Source organism: Heterodontus francisci, chromosome X (genome assembly GCF_036365525.1).
Source record: "Heterodontus francisci isolate sHetFra1 chromosome X, sHetFra1.hap1, whole genome shotgun sequence".
NCBI lineage: Eukaryota > Metazoa > Chordata > Chondrichthyes > Heterodontiformes > Heterodontidae > Heterodontus > Heterodontus francisci.
Window position 1 is genome coordinate 14,793,250 of NC_090421.1, and position 22,810 is coordinate 14,816,059.

At 41.5% G+C, this 22,810-nt stretch overlaps 1 protein-coding gene across 2 annotated transcripts in view; it reads right to left on the minus strand.

Annotated features, from left to right (window-relative positions):
- Nucleotides 1-22,810, minus strand: part of LOC137358561 (transmembrane protein 106C-like) — a 66,145-nt gene that overhangs the window by 26,719 nt on the left and 16,616 nt on the right. For both annotated transcript variants that reach the window (XM_068024549.1, XM_068024548.1), the window contains exons 2-6: nt 18,674-18,737; nt 16,698-16,857; nt 5,045-5,185; nt 4,418-4,467; nt 954-1,007 (exon numbers count right to left, since the gene is read on the minus strand). In XM_068024549.1, coding sequence (XP_067880650.1) covers nt 954-1,007; nt 4,418-4,467; nt 5,045-5,185; nt 16,698-16,857; nt 18,674-18,737 — 469 coding nt within the window. The remainder of the gene's footprint in view (nt 1-953; nt 1,008-4,417; nt 4,468-5,044; nt 5,186-16,697; nt 16,858-18,673; nt 18,738-22,810) is intronic.

Here is a 22,810-nt window from a genome sequence, read left to right on the forward strand (position 1 = left end):
GCAAGAGCGATAGCACAAAGCACAGATCAAATACCTGGTTTACAGCTATGGAACAAAAGCTGTAATTCAGTACTCTTAAATGCTAGAATGCCTTTGACAGATCAGTATTTACTAACTAAATACTATACACAGATTGAGCGTGCTCATTTATTTGTACTTTGGTATTTCGCATTTTGTAATGACAAAAGACTGAAGTGAAAAGCTGAATGGCACAATAGGGCATTGCCCTTGGGAGAAAACAGAAGAAGTTAAGGGAAATCTATGGAGAGCACTTCTTACTCAAAATATTCCCTTATCTTTTGCGGAAAATATTTGAATTTGTCTTTTGAAAATCATTTTCCAGCTAGTATGCTGGAATCAGCTCAGCTGCTGTGTAAATTCTATTAGATTGAAATTATTTGACATGGAATAGGAGCAGGTCTCTGAAGCAAGTGCGAACCAGAAGGATAGCTATTTGCAGGACAGTCCGATCACATACTGCTATCTAAACCATTCCACTGTTTAGGCAGCACTGTACTTCCACTGAAGTCAGTTACATTAAGTTGGAAACTATACATATGCTTCTGTCCCACCCAAAAAAAGCAAATAAAGCATTTGCACTCCATGTCTCATATACATTGCTACGAAGGTTGGGTTTTAGAATTGTTTGAGGTAAAAAAAAAAAGCCTTGTTTGAGCAGATATCATTTAGAGTTAATTAGAACAGTTCCATCTGCTCCTCAGCTGCCTTTGATTAACCAACCATTCTGGTGCCAAGAAACAGCAATGAAATGTAATTGAAGTATATGGAGAGCCCCTTTCATTGTGCAATATAGCAGAATTTATTTCCCTTTTGTCACAAGTAATTTTTTTTGCATTATTCATTTTAAATATCCCTTAACTTGTTACCAAAACCATTTCTGCACTTCTAAAAATAACTGAACAGACTTTATGAAATAAATTGAAAGAACTTACTGCATGAAGACAACAATATTATGGACCTTGATTGATGGCATTGTGCAAAAGGTGCTGAAAAAAAAACAAACTGCTTTAGTCAAGAAGTCAGAATAAATGCCAATAAGTCTTCACTGCACTTTCCCTTTCAACATGGTAACTGGAAGTAATGTTACAAGTCACATGGGTCACCACATGAGCAGAAAGCCCCTTCAGCACAAAGACTACGTAGCAACAGAATCATTTCCCACCGTCATAACTGAACTAGCTCAAGGCAAGAAAAAGGTGGAATGCTTGGCTTGGTTTTGGGTGGGGGGGCTTGGGATAAACACACGAGAGCCTGTGGAATTTGCTATCACAGAAAGCAGTTGAGGCCAAAAAAAAACTTTATGTTTTCAAGGTGTTAAATATAGCCCATGGGGCAAAAGGGATCAAAGGATATGGGGGAAAGCAGGAACAGGTTAGAGTTGGATGATCAGCCATGATCATAATAAATGGCACAGCAGGCTTGAAAGGGCCAAATGGCCTACTCCTGGTCTTATTTTTTATGTTTTTATGCAATATAATGAGATTATGGGGAATGAAGGATAAGGCATTTCAAAAGTACGCAATGTAGCAAAAAGTAGTTTAAAATATATGACTCAGACTACTTCAGTAAGGAGGTTTCAAGTCTGAAACAAAAAAGGACAGCAAACAATTCCACACTATCAGAATCCTTCCAATCAGCTGTTCAGCCCATTTGAAAACTTTTCATGGAAAGAGCAGGAAAAAAAAAAACAGCCCCACACATGGCACTGCTTTAACAAATAGGAGGAGCAGCAGGCTTGAAGGCCTACTCCACCATTCAATGAGATCATGGCTGATCTACTTAACACCATTTTCCTGCACTATCCTCATATCCCTTGATATTACCATGTAGAAATTTATCGATCTCAGTCTTGAACATGCTCAATGACTGAGCCTCCACAGCCCTTTGGAGCAGAGAATTACAGAGATTCACCACCCTCAGTGAAGAAGTTCCTCCTCATCAGTCCTAAATGGCCTACCCCTATTCAGAGACTGTCCCCTGGTTCTGCACTCCCTATTCAGGGGAAAAGCATCCTTCCCTGCATCAGCATTTTGCATGTTTGAATGAGATTACCTCATTCTTCTAAACTACACAGAATAAAGGCACAGTCTATTTAATCTTTCCTCTTAGGACAATCCTTTTTTTTTTTTAAAAATTGTAAATTTTGTAATTAAAGCAATTTGTTTCAGGGAACTGAGACAGCAACTTTCAAAAGAAAAATTGCACTTGACCACTGCTTGCTTAGACAGAGTAAGCCACTTCTGAGATTGTTAAATTGAAAAGCTTTAATAAAGGTATGGAGAATAAAACATTACTTAGAGCAGCAAAACACCCTCATTTAACCCAAAAACAGATTTCCACTTACTGTGGAGGGCAACTGTGCTAGTCCTTGTGTCAATTATGACATTCAGTACATATCTTGTCAAACAGACTTCAAGTTTGAGTAATGTATTGAAATTGGAAACTCAAGAGGAAGAATTCAGGAGGGTGGACAAGTTAGCAGTCAAAAGATGAATGGCAGAGGTGTTTGAGAAAAAAGGTACAGAATATGGGGGGGGGGGGGGGGCGGGCAGATGGGGATGGAAAGAAATGATTTTCAAAATTGAAATGAAAAATCAAAATTGCTTTTCACTGGCTAGCAAAAAATCAAGAGGGCACAATCTAAGGGAGAATAGAATAAAAAAGTTCAGAATCCACCCCCTCGAAGAGCTTTAAAAAAAAAGTACAGTAGTTAAGAATTGGATGGAGTATTTGGACAAAAAAAAGTGGGATCAGAGTAAATATTATTTTTTTTTTTTTTTTTTTAAAAAGTGTCATTTTGTGGCCTAAAGTCACTTTTACCTTTGTGCTTAGGTCCCAAGAGTAGCACTTAATACTTGGAACCATGCACCAGGTCATGACTTGCATTGTTACCTGCATCACACTGGCAGTGGGCTCACATACAACTGAGCCATGGGCTTGCAATGGTACACCATTAGACCCATGTTGGGTGGGCTTGGGAAGTGGAGGTAATGGAGCAAGAGGGAAAAATACTTAAAAATAGTGTTTTCCCCCCCCCCCCCCCCCCACAAAGTATATACCTAAAACACCAGTCTCCATTTTATCCCAAATACCCCCAAAAAGTTGATTAAATGAAAAAAGGAGCTTAAACACACCATTTTTTGCACATGTAATTTTGGTAACATAGCTACAGCATGCAGTGGCCAACCAACTTGCATTAATCATCCAGTCTTAAAATGTCAGCATTTCAAAAGTTAACACAAATGTGAAGTTCAGATGTTTTAACATGCGCACAAGCCAAGGAGGCAAATGATTTAATTCCATTTTCTTCAACAGAAAGATGGAATTTACTACTATGCAGAGTAGACAACTCTCACACATATCCTCCAATTTTCCATCCCCCTGCCACAAGACATCCCAATATGTGCAGTGACAGCATCGACAATTTTAACTGGAGATTTGCTAATAATCTATAAAAATAGCTTTAAAAAAAGTTGATCGTATAGAATAGTTCAACTTTAAAAAATAGAATAGTTCATGGGATGAGTGTATCGCCGACAAAACCAGCATTTATTGTCCACCCCCAATTGCCTGAGAAGTGGCGAGCCACCTCCTTGAACCGCTGCAGTTTATGTAGTGTAGGTACACCCATAGGTGCTGTTCTGAAGGGAGCTCAGATTTTGACTGAATGAAGGGACAGTGATATAGTTCCAAGACAGGATGGTGTGAGATGGAGGCATTTCCATGCATCTGCTGCCCTTGTTTTTCCCAGGTGGTAGAGGTCATGGGTTTGGAAGGTGCTGTTGAAGGAGGCTTGATGAGTTGCTGCAGTGCATCTTGTAGATAGTACACACTGCTGCCACTGTTAGTGGTTTGGGGGAAAAAAAGAGAAAGGGGGAGGAGTGAAATGTTTAAAAGGTGATGTATGGGGTGATCAAGAAGGCTTCTTTGTCCTGGATGGCATCAAGCTTTGGGTATTGTCAGAGCTGCACCCATCTAGGCAAGTGGAGAGTATTCCATCACACTCCTGGCTTGTGCCTCAGATGGTGGACAGGCTTTGAGTCAGGAGGTGAGTTACTCAGAATTCTCAGCTTCTGGCCTGCTCTTGTAGCTCAGTATTTGTGGCTAGTCCAGTTCAGTTTCTGGTCAATGGTAACCCGCTCCCCCCCCCCCACCCCACCCCCAGGATGTAGCACCTGGTTTAAGTTACACTTTTATTTCAATATGCAAATAAAATTCCTTTGAAAACTAGAGTGCTATCAGGACAAGTTTTCATCATGTAATCATAGAACAGGCATTTGGTTGACACCATTGAATTTTGAGAACCAAAGATTTATTGAAGTCATGATTAGCACACCATTTGGATAGAAGGAATGGCATTTGGGACAGCAAACTGGAGGGAAAAAACTATACTTACTATACATATGTTAGCAGTCCACTAAACTCCATTTGAACAGTGTAATTCACCTGCAAAATTAAGTTTACAGATAAGAGGTAGTCATTAACAGTACAACCCTGTAAATTGAATGATGATTACTTTCACTTCTGATACTGGGCACTAGAGTGCCCTGTTGAAGTCTTCCTTGCTGCAAGGATGCTGTGTGAACACAGCTGGTGCAATCTAATCCAAAAAGAGGCACAAGGCTATAGTATCAGTTAAAATCCAACAAGATTCCCTGGAACAATCACAAATTTAGTTATCCACAATTCATGGTCACCAGTTTGCCTTAGGTCTTTGGGCAAAGAAAACAAAAATTGTCAAGACTGCTTAAATTGCATTGTGCAAGAGTCAACAACATGGGCACTATGCATCTACATAATCAAGAATGCGAGCGGAGTAAGAAAGTGAATTTACATATTAGCACTAGGCCTGAGGCTTTATATATTGAAGTCAGAAACCAGACTCAGCAAGGAACTTACCCAGAATCTAGAAAATCAAACTGCAATCTTTATGGGGTTTGGGGGGGGGGGGGGGGGGGGGGTTGTAAAAACAGACAGATGCAAGGTGGGGGGGAAAAAAGACAAAAAGGCACAGTACGAGTACCTGTTTCTCACTTAGAGGTGGTATAACAGAAACATTATACAGCTGCTTTGTTCCAATCACAGTTTTCATGTACTGGACCTGGCAGGTGAGTGTATCCACAGAAACTGTATAAAAATTGGAATTGCTAATGTTGAGGGTACTCTGAAATACAAAAGAAACACCAGGTTTCATATCAAACAGAACACTCCTGCCAATGGTTAAAATATTCCAATCTAACAGTACCAAAAAAGTTAACAGTTTCCACTAGTTTACATGTGCTGTTAGAGAGACCCACTTACCCTAGTAGCAGTACAGCATAGAAACTTTGATTTCATCACTTACTAGCAATTAGCATGGTGTTTTGCTAAAAGCAAAGTAATCAAGATCACCACATCATGGGAGGAAGTGGTGGGGAAAAAGGCAGGGGTAGTGCAAATTAAAATGTACTTTTCTCCCTCAGTTTCCCCAAACAGGGAAATCAGAGCACAGCTGGGACCATATTTTTTTTTTAAATAAAAAAAGACTGAAATCCTCAACAGTTGTGATGAGCAGGAAAGCTCCCCCAGGCCCTGCAAGGAATCCTCAGGCCTCTCCCTCTCTGCACTAGCATTGGTTGATAAAGCCCTTGCCCAGCACAGTTGCCTTAGATCCCCAGTGTCTCAAGGCTCTTGTGCTGATGCAAGTAGTGTCGTCAATTTCAGCAGGGGTGGGGCTGTCCTGCATTATTTAAATATGGTCCTTACCTCATGCTGATCTCCCAGTGGGGGTTTCCCCTCCCTCCAGTTCATATATTTAAAAAAAGCCACATTCTCCCTGTTCGGGAAGTTCTATTTAAAGACCACTTAAAAACAAAAAATTAATTTGCTGCTTATGGGATCGGATCTGCAAACTGGCTAGTGTTAGCCTAAAAAACACTGCAAATAAGATTGGCTGTGAGACACTTTGGGAGGATATGAAAAGGTGCCAATAAAAAAAGTCTGCACTGAGTGCTGCTGAAGGGCAGTGTGAAGGAGGAAGCTTGGTAAGTGCATGCATTGAGAGGGTTAACTCAGTCTAGTTTTTGTTTGGTTTACATTTAGCTAGTAACTGAAAATTACTGTTTGTTAAGAGGCAAGTCAAGTTTCTTAGTTTTAAATGGGTATACAAGCTCTCAGTAGCTGTAGCTAGTTAGTTAGCTTAAATTAGTTTGAACTCTAGCAAAGCAGACAACATGGTTTTCAGAGTATAAATTCAGGGGACTCTGCTGCTTGCCTGCATGGGGGCAGAGTGTGAAGGGAGTTTGGTAAGGAGGGGAACTATAAATTAATAAAAATTTAATTAAATTAACACAATAAAAGATGAGGGGACAGGTGATGTGTCACAGCTGCAGTATGCGAGAGCTCCAGGATGCCACAGCAATCCATAGCAACCACATCTGTAGTGTCTGCAGCTTGTGGAGCTTCGGCTCAGTCAGTCATTGAGCCGCAGAGAGTGTGTGGCTCAAAGACTGGTGTGGTAGAAGTGGATTCTGGTTTGTGGGGCACTGGCACCAGTACTGGGGGCTGTGCTGGTCTACACCTGAATAGTGCTTGGACCAGTGTCCTGAGCTGCATAACTAGGGAAATAGAGGGGGTTTTTAAAAAAGTAAAATGTGGGGGTAAGGGATTGAGGGGGAGGAGGAAGAGAGACTGACTACAAACCTATAAGTAAATCAGCAGACAAGGCTAGAGGTTGCAAAGATAAAAGACAAAACTAAAGGCTCTGTATCTGAATGCATGTAGCATTTCAAAACAAAACAGATGAACTGACAGCACAAATAGAAGTAAGTAGGATCCGATAGTCATTACAGAAACATGGCTGCAGGATGACAGATTAGGACCGGAATGTTGAAGGATACATGACATTTAGGAAGGAAAGGAAGCTAGGAAAAAAAGGTGGAGCGGCAGCTGTGTTAATGTATGATGGTATTAGCACAGTAGAGAGGAAAGACCCAAGTTCAGGAAACCAGGATGTAGAAGTGGTTTGTGTCAAGATGAGCAATGATAAAGGCAAGAAGTCACTTGTGGGACTGGTGTACAGGCACCACCCCCAATAGTAACCACATGGTAGGATGGGGTTATATAAATAAAATAAAAAAATGGGTGCTAGTCAGAAAAGGTACTGCGATAATCATGGGGAAAATTTTAATCTACATACAGACTGGGAAAAAAAAAAATCCAGACAGGCAAAGGGAGCCTAGATGAGTTTATAGAAGTATTGGTGGGATAGTTTCTTAGAACAAGATGCTCTGGAGCCAGAGAACAGGTTATATTAGACCTGGTATTGTGCAACGAGATAGGATTAACTGATGATTGCATAGTGAATACACCCCTAGGTAGCAGTTATCAGAATATGATTGTTAAATTTAATCATTTCATTCAATTTGAGGGAGAAGAGCATCTCTAAGACTAGTATTTTAAACTTTAAAAAAAAAGGGGCAATTATGAGGCATGAAAGCAGAGCTAGCAAAAGTGAACTGGCAAAGTAGGTTACAGGATCGGTCAATAAAGATGCAGTGGCAGACATTTAATACAGAATAGATATATTCGAATAAGAAAAAAAATTCAAGGGGAGGACCCACCATCTGTGGTTAACTGAAAAGTTAAGAGTTAAAGTTATCAAACTTAAAGAAAAAGCATATAATTGCACAAAAGGTGGGTGACAGGTCAGAAGATTAGACAGAATAAAAGCAAAAGGACTAAAAGATTAATAAAGGGAAAAAATTAGAGTACAAGAGAAAGCTGACTAGAAATATAACAGATGAGTTTCTATAGATATTTAAAAATAAAAATTAGCGAGCATTGGTCCTATAGACAGTGTCTAGGGATTAATGGAAAATGGAGATAGCAGATGAATTGAATAGGTATTTTGCATTTGTCTTCACCATAGGAGGATACAAATAACATCCCACAAATAACTGTAAATCAGCAAGTGGAAGGGAGGGAGAAAAATCAAGAAAACTACAAACAGGGGTACCGGTGGTACTGAGCAAATTGTTGGAGCTGCAGGCTGACAGGTCCTGATGGATTTCATCCTAGGGTGTTAAAAGAAGTGGAGAGAGAGAGATAGTTGAAGTGTTGGTTTTAATGTTAAATTCCCTAGGTTCAGGGAAGGTTCTGTTAGATTGGAAAATAGTGAATGTAACTCCTTCATTCAAAAAAAAGGGGAGGGCAAAGCAGGAAACTACAGGCCAGTTAGCTGAATATCTGTCGTAGGAAAAAAATGTTAGAAGCCATTATAAAAAAGGTTATAGCAGGGCACTTAGAAAAATTCAAGTTAATCAGACAGATTCAACATGGTTTTGTGAAAGATAAATCGTGTTTAACAAATATGGAGTTCTTGGTAGTAACATGTGCTGTGGATAAAGGGGAAAACCAGTGGATGTACTGTACTTGGATTTCCAGAAGGCATTTGATAAAAAAGGTGCCACATCAAAGGTTACTGCAGAAAATAAAAGCTCCTGGTGTGGGGGTAACATTCTGGCATGGATAGAAGATGGGCTAACCAGCAGGGAACAGTAGGAATAAGTGGGTCATTTTCTGGTTGGCAAGATGTAACGAGTGGTGTGACACAGGGATCTCTGCTGGGGCCACAACTTTTTACAATTTATATAAATGACTGAGTTGAAGGAACCGAAGGTTATGGTTGCTAAATTTGATCACAAAGATAGGCAAGAAAGTTTTGAAGAGAACAAAGGGGGATACAGACAGGTCAAGTGAGTGGGCAAAGACCTGGCAAATGGAGTACAATGTGGGAAAATGTGAAATTGTTCATTGACAGGAAGAATAAAAAGCATATTATATAAATGAAGATTTCAGAGCTCCAAGATGCAGAGGGATCTGGATGTCCTAGTGCATGAATTGCAAAGGGTTAGTATACAGGTTCAGCAAGTAATTAGGAAAGCTAATAGAATGTTATCATTTATCATGAGGGGAATTGAATAGCATAACCTTTTACTTTTGTACAGTTATACAGGGCATTGGAGAGACCACATCTGGAGTACTGTGTACAGTGTTGGTCTCATTTAAACAAAATGTAAAGGCATTGGAAGTTGTTCAGGGAAGGTTTACTAGACTAATACTGGAACAGGCAGGTTGTCTTATAAGGAAAGGTTGGACAGGTTAGACTTGTATCCAATGGAGTTCAGAAGATTAAGAGGCGACTTGATTGAAACAGAAAAGATCCTGGAGGGGTCTTCACAGGGTGGATGCAGAAAGGATGTTGCCTCTTGTGGGAGAATCTAGAACTAGGGGTCACTGTTTAAAAATAAGGGGTCACCCATTTAAGACAGATGAGAAGAAATTGAGGGTTGCAAGTCTTTGGAACTCTTCCTCAAAAAAGTGACCAAAGCAGTGTCTTTGAACACTTTTAAGGCAGAGGTAGATAGATTCTTGTTAAGCAAGGGAATCAAAGGTTATTGGGGGTAGAGGAGAGTGTGGAATGAGACAACCAACCATGAGCTTACTGAATGGCAGAGTAGGCTCGAGGGGCTGAATGGCCTATTTCTGCTCTAATTTGTATGTTTTTATGTTCATAATTTGGCAAACTCAGCCTGAATCTTGGAAAGTCAGAAGCAATGCAGCTACATCTCTTCAAACGTTGGTTGTTCTAAAAAAAAAAAAACACTTTGCAGATTTTTTAATATAATTTGGTGGGGTAGGAAGTCATAATGCATTTCTCCAAATAACTTCAAGTTTTGTACTGGCAATTATATACTATGTATATTAGTATAAAGGCTACTCTGAAGCAGTGACATCAAGTCATTTGCAAGTAGATCCAACATGCAGTTTGACCAAATGGGTTAGTAATAAGCTAGATAGTATTGGCATAGAGTACCATCATTTGAATACTGAAAAAATATTTGCAGTCTAGTTGCCCCGACTACTTCTCGCTCTATCCAGAGCACTCTGGTTGGCCTTACTTTTCCACTACCCCACCCCCCATTATGGGAATGTACCTTGACTGGATCCAAAACATCTCTTCAAAAGCAGCCCATTGTTCTGTTAGTTTTGCCTGACAATCTTCCATTCCAATTTACCTGGGACACATCTGTTCCCACCCCACTGAAACTGGCCCTCCTCCAGTTTCATTCTTCCTCTAGATTATTCCTGGTCTTTTTCCATAGCTAATCTAAACCTCAATGCTATGATTACTGTTCCCTAAACGTTTGACACTTGATCCACCTTATTCCCCAGAATCAGATCCAGCAATGCCTCCTTCCTCATTGCATCAGAAACATGGAGCTAAAAAATTGTCCTGAACACTTCAGAAACTCCTTTCCTAAACCTTTCCCACTTCCCCCACCCCTCTGTCCTGTACACTTACTATCCCAGTTTATATTTGGAATTAAAGTCCCTATTAATGTAGTAACTCCCTGATTTAAAAAAAATTTTATTTTTTTTTTATATAAGAGTACTGTAGTTTGATTTACATATAGCCAAAAAATGTCACAAGATTATGGGTATGTACCAACTCCAAGATGCTGCAGTTATGACACTGTTGTACATCACAAATAACTGCCCATAAACTCACTGTACCTAGACAGGAAGAGTCAAAGCCCCAAGGATCTTTCTTTATTGCAGGGTTAAGTTTTAAAATAAGGATGGGGATTAAGAAAAAAAAAAAGTTTACATTTGAAACCACTTTGAGACCTGGCAAGACCAGCGGTGTTTAAAAAGAGCAGCAACAGCATGCCTGAATTTTGAAAAAGCCAGTGATGTCACAGGAGAGCTGCAAGGCAATTGGTTGGCAAGTAGCAGCTGTTAGAATATCTTAAAAAATAAGGGGTAATTTTTTTTGGTTGAAAAGAATACCTCTGGTGATAAAGGTGAATACTACTGAAGTTTTTTTTTAAATTAAGGACTTTAGATTGAGGTGGATAGAACAAGGCCCCTAGTATAACTAGTATTTTTTAAATTAAGGGAGTAACTAATTAACCTAAGGGTAAGTCATGGCAGGAGAGCACAGCCCCGTGATATGCTCCTCCTGCGCTATGTGGGAAATCAGGGACGCTTCCAGTGTCCCTGATGACCGTGTGCGCAGGAAGTGTATCCAGCTGTAGCTACTGGCTACCCGCATTAGAGCTGGCGCTGCAGGTGAATTCACTGGAGTATCCACGATGCTGAGGAAGTCGTGGATAGCACATTTAATGAGGTGGTCACACTACAGGTAATGGCTGCATAGGCAGAAAAGAGATGGGTGACCACCAGATGGAGTAGTAGGTACAGGCAGGTAGTGCAGGAGTCCCCTGTGGTAATCCCCCTCTCAAACAGAAATACCGCTTTGGATACTGTTGGGGGATGACCTCCCAGGGAAAAGCAGCAACAGCCAAGTTCGTGGCACCACGGAGGGCTCTGCTGCACAGCAGGGGAGGAAAAAGGTTGGAAGAGCTATAGTGATAGGGGATTCTATCGTAAGGGGTGCAGATAGGCATTTGTGGCCATAAAGGAGACTCCAGGATGGTATGTTGCCTCCCTGGTGCTAGGGTCAAGGACGTCTGAGCAGCTGCAGGACATTGTGAAAGGAGAGGGTGAGCAGCTAGAGGTCGTGGTCCATATTGGTACTAATGACAGACATGAAAAGAGATGAGGTACTGCAAAGTGAATATAGGGAGTTAGGGAGAAGGTTTAAAAAGCAGGACCTCTAGGGTTGTAATCTCAAGATCACACCCTGTGCCATATGCTACTGAGGGTAGGAATAGGAGGATTAGGCAAATGAATGCATGGCTGAAGAGCTGGTGGAGGCAGGAGGGCTTCAGCTACTTGGATCATTGGGATCTCTTCTGGTGCAGGGTTGCATCTAAACTGGAGGGGGACCAACATCCTTGCTGGGAGGTTTGCTAGCACTACTCAGTAGGTTTTAAACTAGTCTTGCAGGGGGGGTGGGACCCAAAGTAGTAGTCTGTCAAATGAGATAGTTGAGGCAAATGTAGAGGTTAAAGCAAGTCCAGTAGACAGGCCAGGCAGGGGCAGGACAGGGAGCATGGAAGGTCTGGTAGGGTAAACTGCATTTACTTTAATGCAAGGAGCCTTACAGGTAAGGCAGATGAATGCAGAGCATGGATCGGTACATGGGATTGTGATATTCAATGTTCCGGGGTACCGATCCTTCGAACGAGCGAGCGGATATCCCAGGGGGAATGTCCAGTGAGGCCATATACATAGAACTTAGAAATAAGAAAGGTGTGATCACTTTGATGGGATTATACTATAGGCCCCCCAATAGTCAGAGGGAAGTGGAGGAGCATACATGTAGGAAGATCAGATAGGTGTAGGAATTATAGGGTTTAATAGGTGGTGATTTTAACTTCCCCAATATCGACTGGGACTCCCTTAGTGCTAAGGGATCAGATGGGGAAGAATTTGTTAAGTGTGTCCAGGATAGTTTTCTGAAGCAATATGTGGATGGCCCTACTAGAGAAGGGGGCTACACTCAACCTCCTTTTAGGAAATGAGGCGGAGCAGGTGGTAGATGTGTAAGTGGGGGAGCACTTTGGAAGCAGTGACCACAACTATTAGCTTCAAGATAGTTATGGAAAAGGATAGGACTGGTCCTCAGGTTGAAGTCCTAAATTTGGGGCGGGGGGGGGGGGTGGAAGAAAGGCTCATTTCGATGGCATCAGACAGGAACTCAAAAGTTGAACAGGAGAGGCTGTTTACAGGTAAAAAAAGGGACATCTAGCAAGTGGGAGGCTTTTAAAAGATAGGAAGGAGTTCAGGGCCGGCATGTTCCTGTTAGATGGAAGGGCAAGGCTGGCAAGTTTAGGGAACCTTGGCAGACGAGGGATATTGAGGGTCTGGTCAGGACAAAGGAGGTGGTATGTGTCTGGTATAGGCAGCCGGGATTGAGCTAATCCCTCGAGTATAGGGAATGTAGGATTACACTCAAGAAGGAAATTAGGAGGGAGAAAAGGGGCCATCAGATTTTCCTGGCAGACAAGATGAGAATCCTAAAATATTCTATAATTATATTAAAAGTAAAAGGGTAGCTAGGGAGAGAGTAGGTCCCCTTAAGGATCAGCGTGGCAATCTATGTGTGGAGTCACAGGAAATGGACGAGGTCTTAAATGAATATTTCTCGTCCGTATTTACCGTGGAGAAGGTCATGGAAGCTAGTGAGTTCAAGGGAGGGAGCACAGATATCCTGGAGCATAACTTTACAAAAGGAAGAGGTGTTGCAGGTTTTGAAGTGCATTAAAGGTGGATAAATCCCCAGGGCCTGACCAGCTATATCCTAGGATGCAATGGGAAGCAAGGGAGGAGATTGCTGGGGCCCTGGCAGAGATTTTTGTATCATCGTTAGCCATGGGTGAGGTACTAGAAGACTGGAGGATAGCTAATGTGGTGCCTTTATTTAAGGGCAGCAGGGATAAGCCAGGGAACTACAGGCCGGTGAGCCTTACATCAGCGGTGGGAAAGATACTGGAAGGGATTCTGAGAGACAGGATTTATATGCATCTGGAAAGGGATTAGGGATAGTCAGCATGGCTTTGTGTGTGGGAAATCATGTCTCATGAATTTGATTGAGTTTTTCGAGGAGGTGGCCAAGAGGATTGAGGAGGGCAGGGCGATGGACACTGTCAAAGGCCTTGCTAAAGTCCATATAGACAAGGTCCCGCATGGTAGGCTAGTCCAGAAGGTTCAAACAAATAGGATCCAGTGTGAGCTAGCAAATTGGATACAAAATTGGCTTGGTGATAGGAGGCAGAGGGTGGTAGTGGAGGGTTGTTTATCAGATTGGAGGCCAGTGACCAGTGGTGTGCCACAGGGATCAGTGCTAGGCCCTCTGGTTTCTCATATATTGCTGACTTGGATGTGAATGTAGGGGGCAGGATTAGTAAGTTTGCAGATGACACCAAAATTGGTGGTATAGTGGACAGTGAAGGTGGTTATCTAAGGTTAGAACAGGATATAGATCAACTGGGAAAGTGGGCAAGGGATTGGCAAATGGAATTTAATGCAGACAGTGTGAAGTGATGCATTTTGGGAAGTTAAACCAGGGCAGGACATATAGTGAATGACAGGGCCCTGGGGAGTGTTGTTGAGCAGAGACCTTGGGGTGCAAGTACATAGTTCCCTGAAAGTGGCAACACAGGTAGACAGGGTGGTGAAGGCAGCGTATAGCATGCTTGCCTTCATCAGCCGAGGAATCGAGTACAAGAGTTGGGACGTCAAAGAACAAAAGAAGAACAGTACAGCACAGGAACAGGCCATTCGGCCCTCCAAGCCTGCGCCGATCTTGATGCCTGCCTAAACTAACACCTTCTGCACTTCCAGGGCCCATATCTCTCCATTCCCTTCCTATTCATGTATTTGTCAAGATGTCTCTTAAACGTCACTATCGTATCTGCTTCCACCACCTCCCCTGGCAGCAAGTTCCAGGCACTCACCACCCTGTGTAAAAAAAAAAACAGAACTTGCCTCGCACATCCCCTCTAAACTTTGCCCCTCACACCTTAAACCTATGTCCCCTAGTAACTGACTCTACCACCCTGGGAAAGCGCTTCTGACTATCCACTCTGTCCATGCCGCTCATAATTTTGTAAACCTATCATGTCGCCCCTCCACCTCCGTCATTCCAGTGAAAACAGAGTTTTTCCAACTTCTCATAGCTAATGCCCTCCAGACCAGGCAACATCCTGGTAAACCTCCTCTGTACCCTCTCCAAAGCCTCCACATCCTTCTGGTAGTGTGGTGACCAGAATTACACGCAATATTCTAAGTGTGGCCTAACTAAGGTTCTGTACAGCTGCAACCTGACTTGCCAATTTTTATACTCTATGCCCCAACCGATGAAGGCAAGCATATGCGGTATGCCTTCTTGACTACCTTATCCACCTGTGTTGCCACTTTCAGTGACCTGTGGACCTGTACGCCCAGATCTCTCTGCCTGTCAATAATCCTAAGGGTTCTGCCATTTACTGTATACTTCCCACCTGCATTACACCTTCCAAAATGCATTACCTCACATTTGTCCAGATTAAACTCCATCTGCCATTTCTCCACCCAAGTCTCCAACCGATCTATATCCTGCTGTATCCTCTGACAATCCTCATCATAATCTGCAACTCCACCAACCTTTGTGTCGTCCGCAAACTTACTAAATCAGACCAGCTACATTTTCCTCCAAATCATTTATATATACACTACAAACAGCAAAGGTCCGCAGGGATTCCTGCGGAACACCACTAGTCACATCCTTCCATTCAGAAAAACATCCATCCACTGATACCCTCTGTCTATGACAGAGCCAGTTCTGTATCCATCTTGCCAAACTAGAGGGCATAGATTTAAGGCGAGAGGGAGGAGGTTAGAAAGGGGATCAAAGGGGTAAATTTTTCACAAAGATAGTGGGTATCTGGAATGAGCTGCTAGAGGTGGTGGTGGAGGCAGGGACAGTAGCGACATTTAAGAGGCATCTGGACAGGTACTTGGAATGAGCGTTATGGAATTAATGCAGGCAGGTGGGATTAGTATAGATAGGAATTATGGTCAGCATGGACACAGTGGGCCGAAGGGCCTGTTTCTATGCTGTACGACTGACTGACTGCCACATGATCCAATGACAAGCTGCCTTGATTTGAACTAACTCCGAAGATTACCATGGACACATTTCAGGTCTCCTGGCCGAACCAGTCAGTCAGTCAATCTATTCACAATTTGCACATTATGGTCAAAGAACTGAATCTTTGGGGTGGAAATTGGTTTGGCTCATAACTAGAATCATGCAGACAGGCCTCCTGGTTTGGGTGTATATGGAGGGAGACCCAAAATTGGGCCTTATTTCAACTATTTATGCAAACTACTGTACTTATCACATCTCCATAGGCAGCTCAGTTGCAAAAATCATGGCCGAGGGGGACCCAAAAACAAGTCAAGCCCCTTAAATAGCTGTTACATTGTGATGTATAGGATTATCTGGTCATTTATCTTGCTGCTGTTTATAACTTGGCTGTTGCATTTCCCTACATTACAGAAGCAAATTTTTCACTGAAGTGCTTTAGACCTTCTGAAGATATGAAAAGGCAATTTTTTTTTTTCAATACTAGAAGACTTTTGTATTGTGCTCAACATCCTTTTGCACCTCCCAACATCTTATTCAGTTTTCCTCCCAGATTTCTAACCCACTCCCATTTTCCCTGTAGGGTTTGTATAGTGCTCTGCCCTTTACTCCATTCAATCATTTACCCATTTTGGGGAACTCTTAGAATTCCAGATTAGTCAGAACATTTTCATACATACATCTTGTTAGGAGAGGTCTAAATACTGACCAGAGTCCTGAATAGAAGTTTTTAAAATTACACCTCCCCACATGATCAAGAGGGAGCTCAACTAGCAGCACACCTAATGAAAACAGGATTATTAACTGCAAGGCTCATCTTAACCACATCAGTTCTTTATACAGCAGCCTGATTTCAGGGCCCAAACAGACTGCAGATTACAACACAATTTGTTAGGTCCTGGTCAGCATTTGAAACAAACATGGAAGTGCAGATTATATTACTTTAAGTCAGTGATGCCCATATGCCACGAGCAAATTAAAAAAAAGGAAATTAGATCAGAGATAAAAAGGACATGTTGGAAGGGCAGGGATATGGCTCAAAATGGAATAACTGAAAGCACTTCCAAATACAAGCATTTCAATACATTTTCATTACCGTCATGTCAATGAAGACTCTGGAGTTATTGTGGTCAAACTTCACTATAACCACTCTGATTCCATCATCGTTCACAACCACTGACCGAGGGAACAAGAAGAAGACAACCAATCCAGATATGAACAGGCACAGGAATATGGATATGAAGACATATAATTTCCTGAAATAAAAGACAATATTGGTTTATCCAAGCAAGTTTTAAAAGGTTTCTTTTACACAGCACTCCCTTCAAAACTAGTTTAAGTCCCAGAACAGAGATTTACATCCACTTATTTCACAGCATTAGGTACAAGCTCAAGTGTGATCACTGGTCAGCTACACAAGGATTATGAAAAATTGAGTGGGATAACAGCCATGAGGTGCTTAAAAGGCAAGTTCCATTCACTGAACCCAGAAGACGCAATTTAAACTAGCTTTCCTCCTGCAGCTTCCAAGTTACTTCATTCCTTTAAAAAAAAAGTAAGGCTAACAGTTATCCAAAGTTGCTGTTTATTGCATTGACAGGCACTCATTCGCCAAAATCCTCACCATTTCAGGATCATCCTTCTCCAAGAAGAACCACCCTCTGCCAAACCCTTTCCTCCAACAGGGAGGAGTTAAAACTGAAGATCATCCAAGCAGTTGCTTCAGTTACCAAATCTTCCTCTTATCCCAATCTCTTCTGAAATAACTAGTTTCCACTTCCATCCCACACACTAGCTTCTCAAAGCTCATACCTTTCACAAAACCCACCTCTTGCTCCTCAATCCTCTTCCCAAACCCCCATCATAAGTGTCTCCTTCTCAAGCACATCCTTCAAAAATGAAAGCATATAGTCATTCCCTCCTCAAAGCAAACTTGCATTCAAAGTTCACCAACCTTCCTTTCCTTAACCCATTTCTTGTTAAGGTGGTTCTTCTGAAATTACCTCCCAACCCCATGCTAACTTAGACAATTCAGTTACTTCATTCCCACTGCAACTCAACACTTTAAAAAGGTTCAGACTATTTATTTCAGCATCCACCTATGCTCCATCCTCCATAAAGTATCAATTTTTCCAAAATATCCCTCAGCCTCAACTACTGCATCGCAAGCTCCTCGTCCCTCTACAACGCAACGCCACAACCATCATTCAATTATGTGTAACCAAGCTTTCACTGACACCATGCTACTTGTGAACCCTCCCTACCCTAAAAAAAAACTTCTGCTTCATTTCCTCTTCCCCAACTTCAAACCTACCCATTCAGCCACAACTTCTAGTGCTCAGTGAACATGCTTACTCTTCTCAAAAGACCTTGGGGTATTCTATATTATGGGCTGTTTAAAAAAAAAAGTGCAAGATGATTGAATGCTACCGTCATTCATACCTACTGCTGACTGATCATAGGATTGTATTAACCATAGTCACAGGACACAGGTATCCAATACAATGAATTACTAAAAAGGCACTGTCAGTAACCAAGTATCACATTGAAGAGCCTTGCAAGTAGCTCAATTTCCATTTTTTTTTGTTTGTTTTTTTTTTTTAAAAAGCATTGAACTGGACTATAGCATGAAGTTAGTGTAGTTTCTAATTTGTTCCCAGCCGACTTAGTAATTCTACAGAGTCACTACTATTGGATGTGCAGAGAAGGTTTGTAGTACTGTTACTTTCAACCAGCTCAGATAGCATGGTCACCCAAATGGGAGTTAATCATGCCACCATGAAGTTTACAAAATTACATCCACAGTAGCAGTGAAATGAAGTCAAAATATTACAAGTTTTATTTTACAAAAGTGGTGCACTGTTACATATTATTCTGAGCTGTATGATAGAGTGAAGTACTAACCGTTACAGCTTAGTCACTACTGGAATAAGAGGTAATAACATTAGAGCTCATCAGTTCCAAGCTGTTAGGCACCTAACAATAGTGTTGGAAACAAGACTAATTCAAGCCTCCAGGTCCAGTCACAATTATACAACTAAAGTAGCACTTATTAGTCCTCTCAAGACTTACGTTCTTTGTGGCTGTAGCCTCTGGTCACTATATGGGATCAGGGCCACCAATTCATTTATTTGCCCTGTAAAATGAGAAAAAAAAAAGAGCTTAAGCTAAATTTATATTATTGGAAAAGGACAAAGCAAGAAATTACCAATTGAATTACCCACACCCATTAACAATATTTCTGGACATGCAACATATATTTGGGCTATCATACATCAACATTACTCAAATTTTGTTTATTCCCTTAAGTCAAGCATGCAGTGGATGCACTACAGGAGGCAATTATAGGAATTCTGGTACAAATCTTCCAGAAGTCATTGAATACAGAAGTTATGCCTCAGATTAGAGAAAGACAAATATACTTTTTCCATCCCCCTACACCCCAATTATTAAACATGCAAATATTTCAATTTTTTCCCTATTGCTTGTAACTTCTGGGTGGTGGAGAGAGCTGGACAAAAACAATTCAGTATAACAGATGCAACCCAGTGTTTCATATGCAGAGACTATTCAGGAAAAAAAAAATGGATTTCATTATCAGGATTCAGTGATTAAAAAGAAGTCCTTTCCAGTAATCCTTCCTCTTTCAGCACAATCTCCCCCTTTTATTATTAGGTCTAGCATGGGACAAATAAAGTTAATCAGAATTGGTTATTTTAACCTATTGGATCAGTTCATTTATTTTCTCAAACATCCTTGCAACTTTTGTATCACACAATTTCCATCATAAAATGTTTCCAGCCATTGAAAATAGATGGAGGGGGGGGGGGGAAAAAAAAAAAAAAAAAAAGAGAAAAAAAAAGTTACTTTGACATTTTGTACCATGAGGCATTCACAGCCCTTAGGATAGGGTCTTCTGATTTGGTCAGTGGTCAAGGACAGGAGTGTGGCTGCAGCTGAGGTAGGTAAGGGGACACAGATGGCAGGAGTCTCAGCCTTTGCAGTTCTTTGTTTGGATGAGTGGGGGCTGCAGGGTGGAGGAGCAACCTGACCATGGCACAGGAAGCCATTAAAGTGTAGGCAGAAAAAAGGGAATGTAGTGTAGGGGACAGTATAGTCAAGGAGATTGACACTGTTCTCTGCAGCAAAGAGCAAGAGTCCAGAAGGCTGTGTTGCCTGCCTGGTGCCAGGGTTCAGAACATCTGCTCAGGGCTGAAGAGGAACCTAGTGGGAGGGGCAGGATCCAGTCATTGTGGTCCATGTAGGCACCAACATAAGCAGGACAAGGAAGGAGGTTCTGCATAGTCAGTATGATGAATGAGGCACCAAATTAAGCAGCAGAACCTCAAAAGATCATCTCTGGATTATTACTTGAGCAATATGCAAATTGGCATAGGGCAAAATAAGATTAGAGAAATTGAGCCATGCATTAAAGACTAGTGTGGTAGAAATGGGTTCTGGTTTGTGGGGCACTGGCACCAGTACTGGTGGAACAGTCTACACCTGAACAGTGCTGAGGCCAATGTTCTAGTGAGCTGCAAAACTAGGCAAGCAGAGTGGGTTTTAAACTCAATAGTGGGGGCAAGGCATCAAATTTGGGAAGATATGGTAAACCAAGGAGTAAAGACAAGGCAAGACAGAAAAAAGGTATTATGGGAAATGATAGGAAGGGACAGAACGTACAGATCTGTCAGTCTGAAAGTAAAACAGATAAGGCTATAGGTTACAAAAACAACAAAGAACAAAACTAAAGGTTCTGTATCTGAATGCAGATAGCATTCGAAACAAAACAGATGAACTGAGAGCACAAATTGAAATAAGTACAACCTGATAGCCATTAGAGACATGGCTGTAGGACGACATAGATCAGGACCTGAATATTGAAGGGTACATGGCATTTAGGAAACACAGAAAAATAGTAGGCCATTTGACCCTTCGAGCTTGCTCCACCATTCAACACGATCATGGCTGTTCATCCAAACTCCGGGAACTAGGAAAAAAGGAGGAGGGGTAGCTCTGTTAATTAATGATGGTATTAGCACAATAGAGAGGGATGACAAGTTCAAGAGACCAGGATGTAGAAGCAGTTTGGTTAGAGATGAGAAAATCAAAAAAGGCAAGAAGTCACTTGTGGGAGTGGTATACAGGCCACCCAACATTAACCACACTGTAGGATGGGGTATTAAAAAAAATGGCAGCATGTCAGAGAGCTACAGCAATAATTATGGGGGATTTTAACCTACATATTAGACTGGAAAAAAAAAAAAGAGAAAAAAATCAGATGATTAGAGATGGCCTAGATGAGGAGTACATAGAATGTTTTTGGGATAATTTCTTGGAACAATACGTTCTGGAGCCAGCCAGAGAGCAGGCTATACTAGACTTGGTATTGTGTAACAAGATAGGATTAATGACCTCAGTTAAGGTGACCTAGGTAGCATATGAATGTAAAATTCAGTTTGAGGGAGAGAAAAGTGGGTCCAAGACTAGTATATTAAACTTAAGGGCAATTATGAGGGCAGGAAAGCAGAGCTAGCTAAAGTGAACTGGCAAATCAGGTTAAAGGACAGGTCAATAGACATGCAGAGAGACATTTAAGGGGATATTTCAGAATACACAGAATAGATACATTTCAATGAGAAAAAAAAAATTCCAAGGCAGGGGGGGTGGAGAAAAGAGAACCAGTCATCTGTAGTTAACTAAAACAGTTAAAGATAGTATCAAACTTAAGGAAAGAACCTATAATTGCACAAAGATGGAGGCAGGCCAGAAGATTGGCCAGAATATAAACAAAACAGCAAAGAATGACTAAAAGATTGATAAGGAAGGTAAAATTAAGAGTACGAGAGAAAGCTAGCTGGAAATATAAAAAGACAGATAGTAAGTTTCTATACATATTTAACAAAAAGTTAAAGTGAATGGATAATAAGGAGATGGCAGGTGAGTTGAACAAGTTTTTTTGCATCAGTCTTCACTAGAGGCTGCAAGTAACGTTCCAGTATTAGCTGCAAATCAGGAAATGGAAGGGAGGGAGGAACTCAAGAAAATTACAATCACCAAGGAAGTGGTGTTGAACAAATTGTTGGAGCTGCAGACTGACAAGTCCCTGGGTCCTGATGGACTTCATCCTAGGGTGTTAAAAGGAGTGGCTAGAGAGATAGTTGATGCGCTAGTTTTAATTTCCCAAAATTCCCTAGATTCAAGGAAGGGTCCATTAGATTGGAAAATAGCAAATGTAACTCCTTTATTCAAAAGGGGAGGAAGACAGAAAGCAGGAAGCTACAGGACAGCTAGCTTAACATCTGTCTTGGGGAAAAATGTTAGAAGCTAAAGACATTATAGCTGGTCATTTAGAAAAATTCAAGGGAACTAGGCACAGTCAACATGGTTTTGTGAAAGGGAAATAGCGTTTAACCAAATTTACTGGAGTTCCTTGAACAAGTTATATGTGCTGTGGATAAAGGGGAACTGGCGGATGCATTGTACTTAGATTTCCAGAAGGCATTTGATAAGGTGCCATATCAAAAGGTTATTGCGGAAAAGAGAAGCTCATGGTGTAAGGGGAAACATATTGACATGGATAGAAGATTGGCTAGCTAACAGGAAACAGTAGACATAAATGGGTCATTTTCTGGTTGGCAAGATGTAATGTGTGGCATGCCACAGGGATCTCTGCTGGGGCCTCAACCTTTTACAATTTATATAAGTGACTTAGATGAAGGGACCAAAAGGTACTGGTCTCCTTATTTAAGGATGGAAATGGGTAGGCTGTCTTAAGAGGAAAGATTGGACAGGCTAGGCTTGTATCTGCTGGAATTAAGAGTAAGAGGCAACTTGATTGAAACATGCAAGATCCTGACAGGTCTTGACATGGAAAGGAGGTTTTCCCCCCAACCCCCCCCCCCATGAGAATCTAGAACTATGGGTCACCCATTTAAGACAGATGAGAAAAGTTTCTCAGAGGGTCGTGAGACTTTGGAACTCTTCCTCAAAAGGTGGCGGAAGCAGAGTCTTTGAATATTTTTAAGGCAGAGGTAGATCGATTCTTAATAAGCAAGGGGGTGGAAGGTTATCAGGGATAATTGGAAATGTGAAGTAATCAGTTCAACCCTGAACTTATTGAATGGCAGAGTAGGCTTGAAGGGCCGAGTAGCCTACTCCAGCTCCTAATTCATATATTTGCATGTAGGCAATAGTCACAAGCTGTGT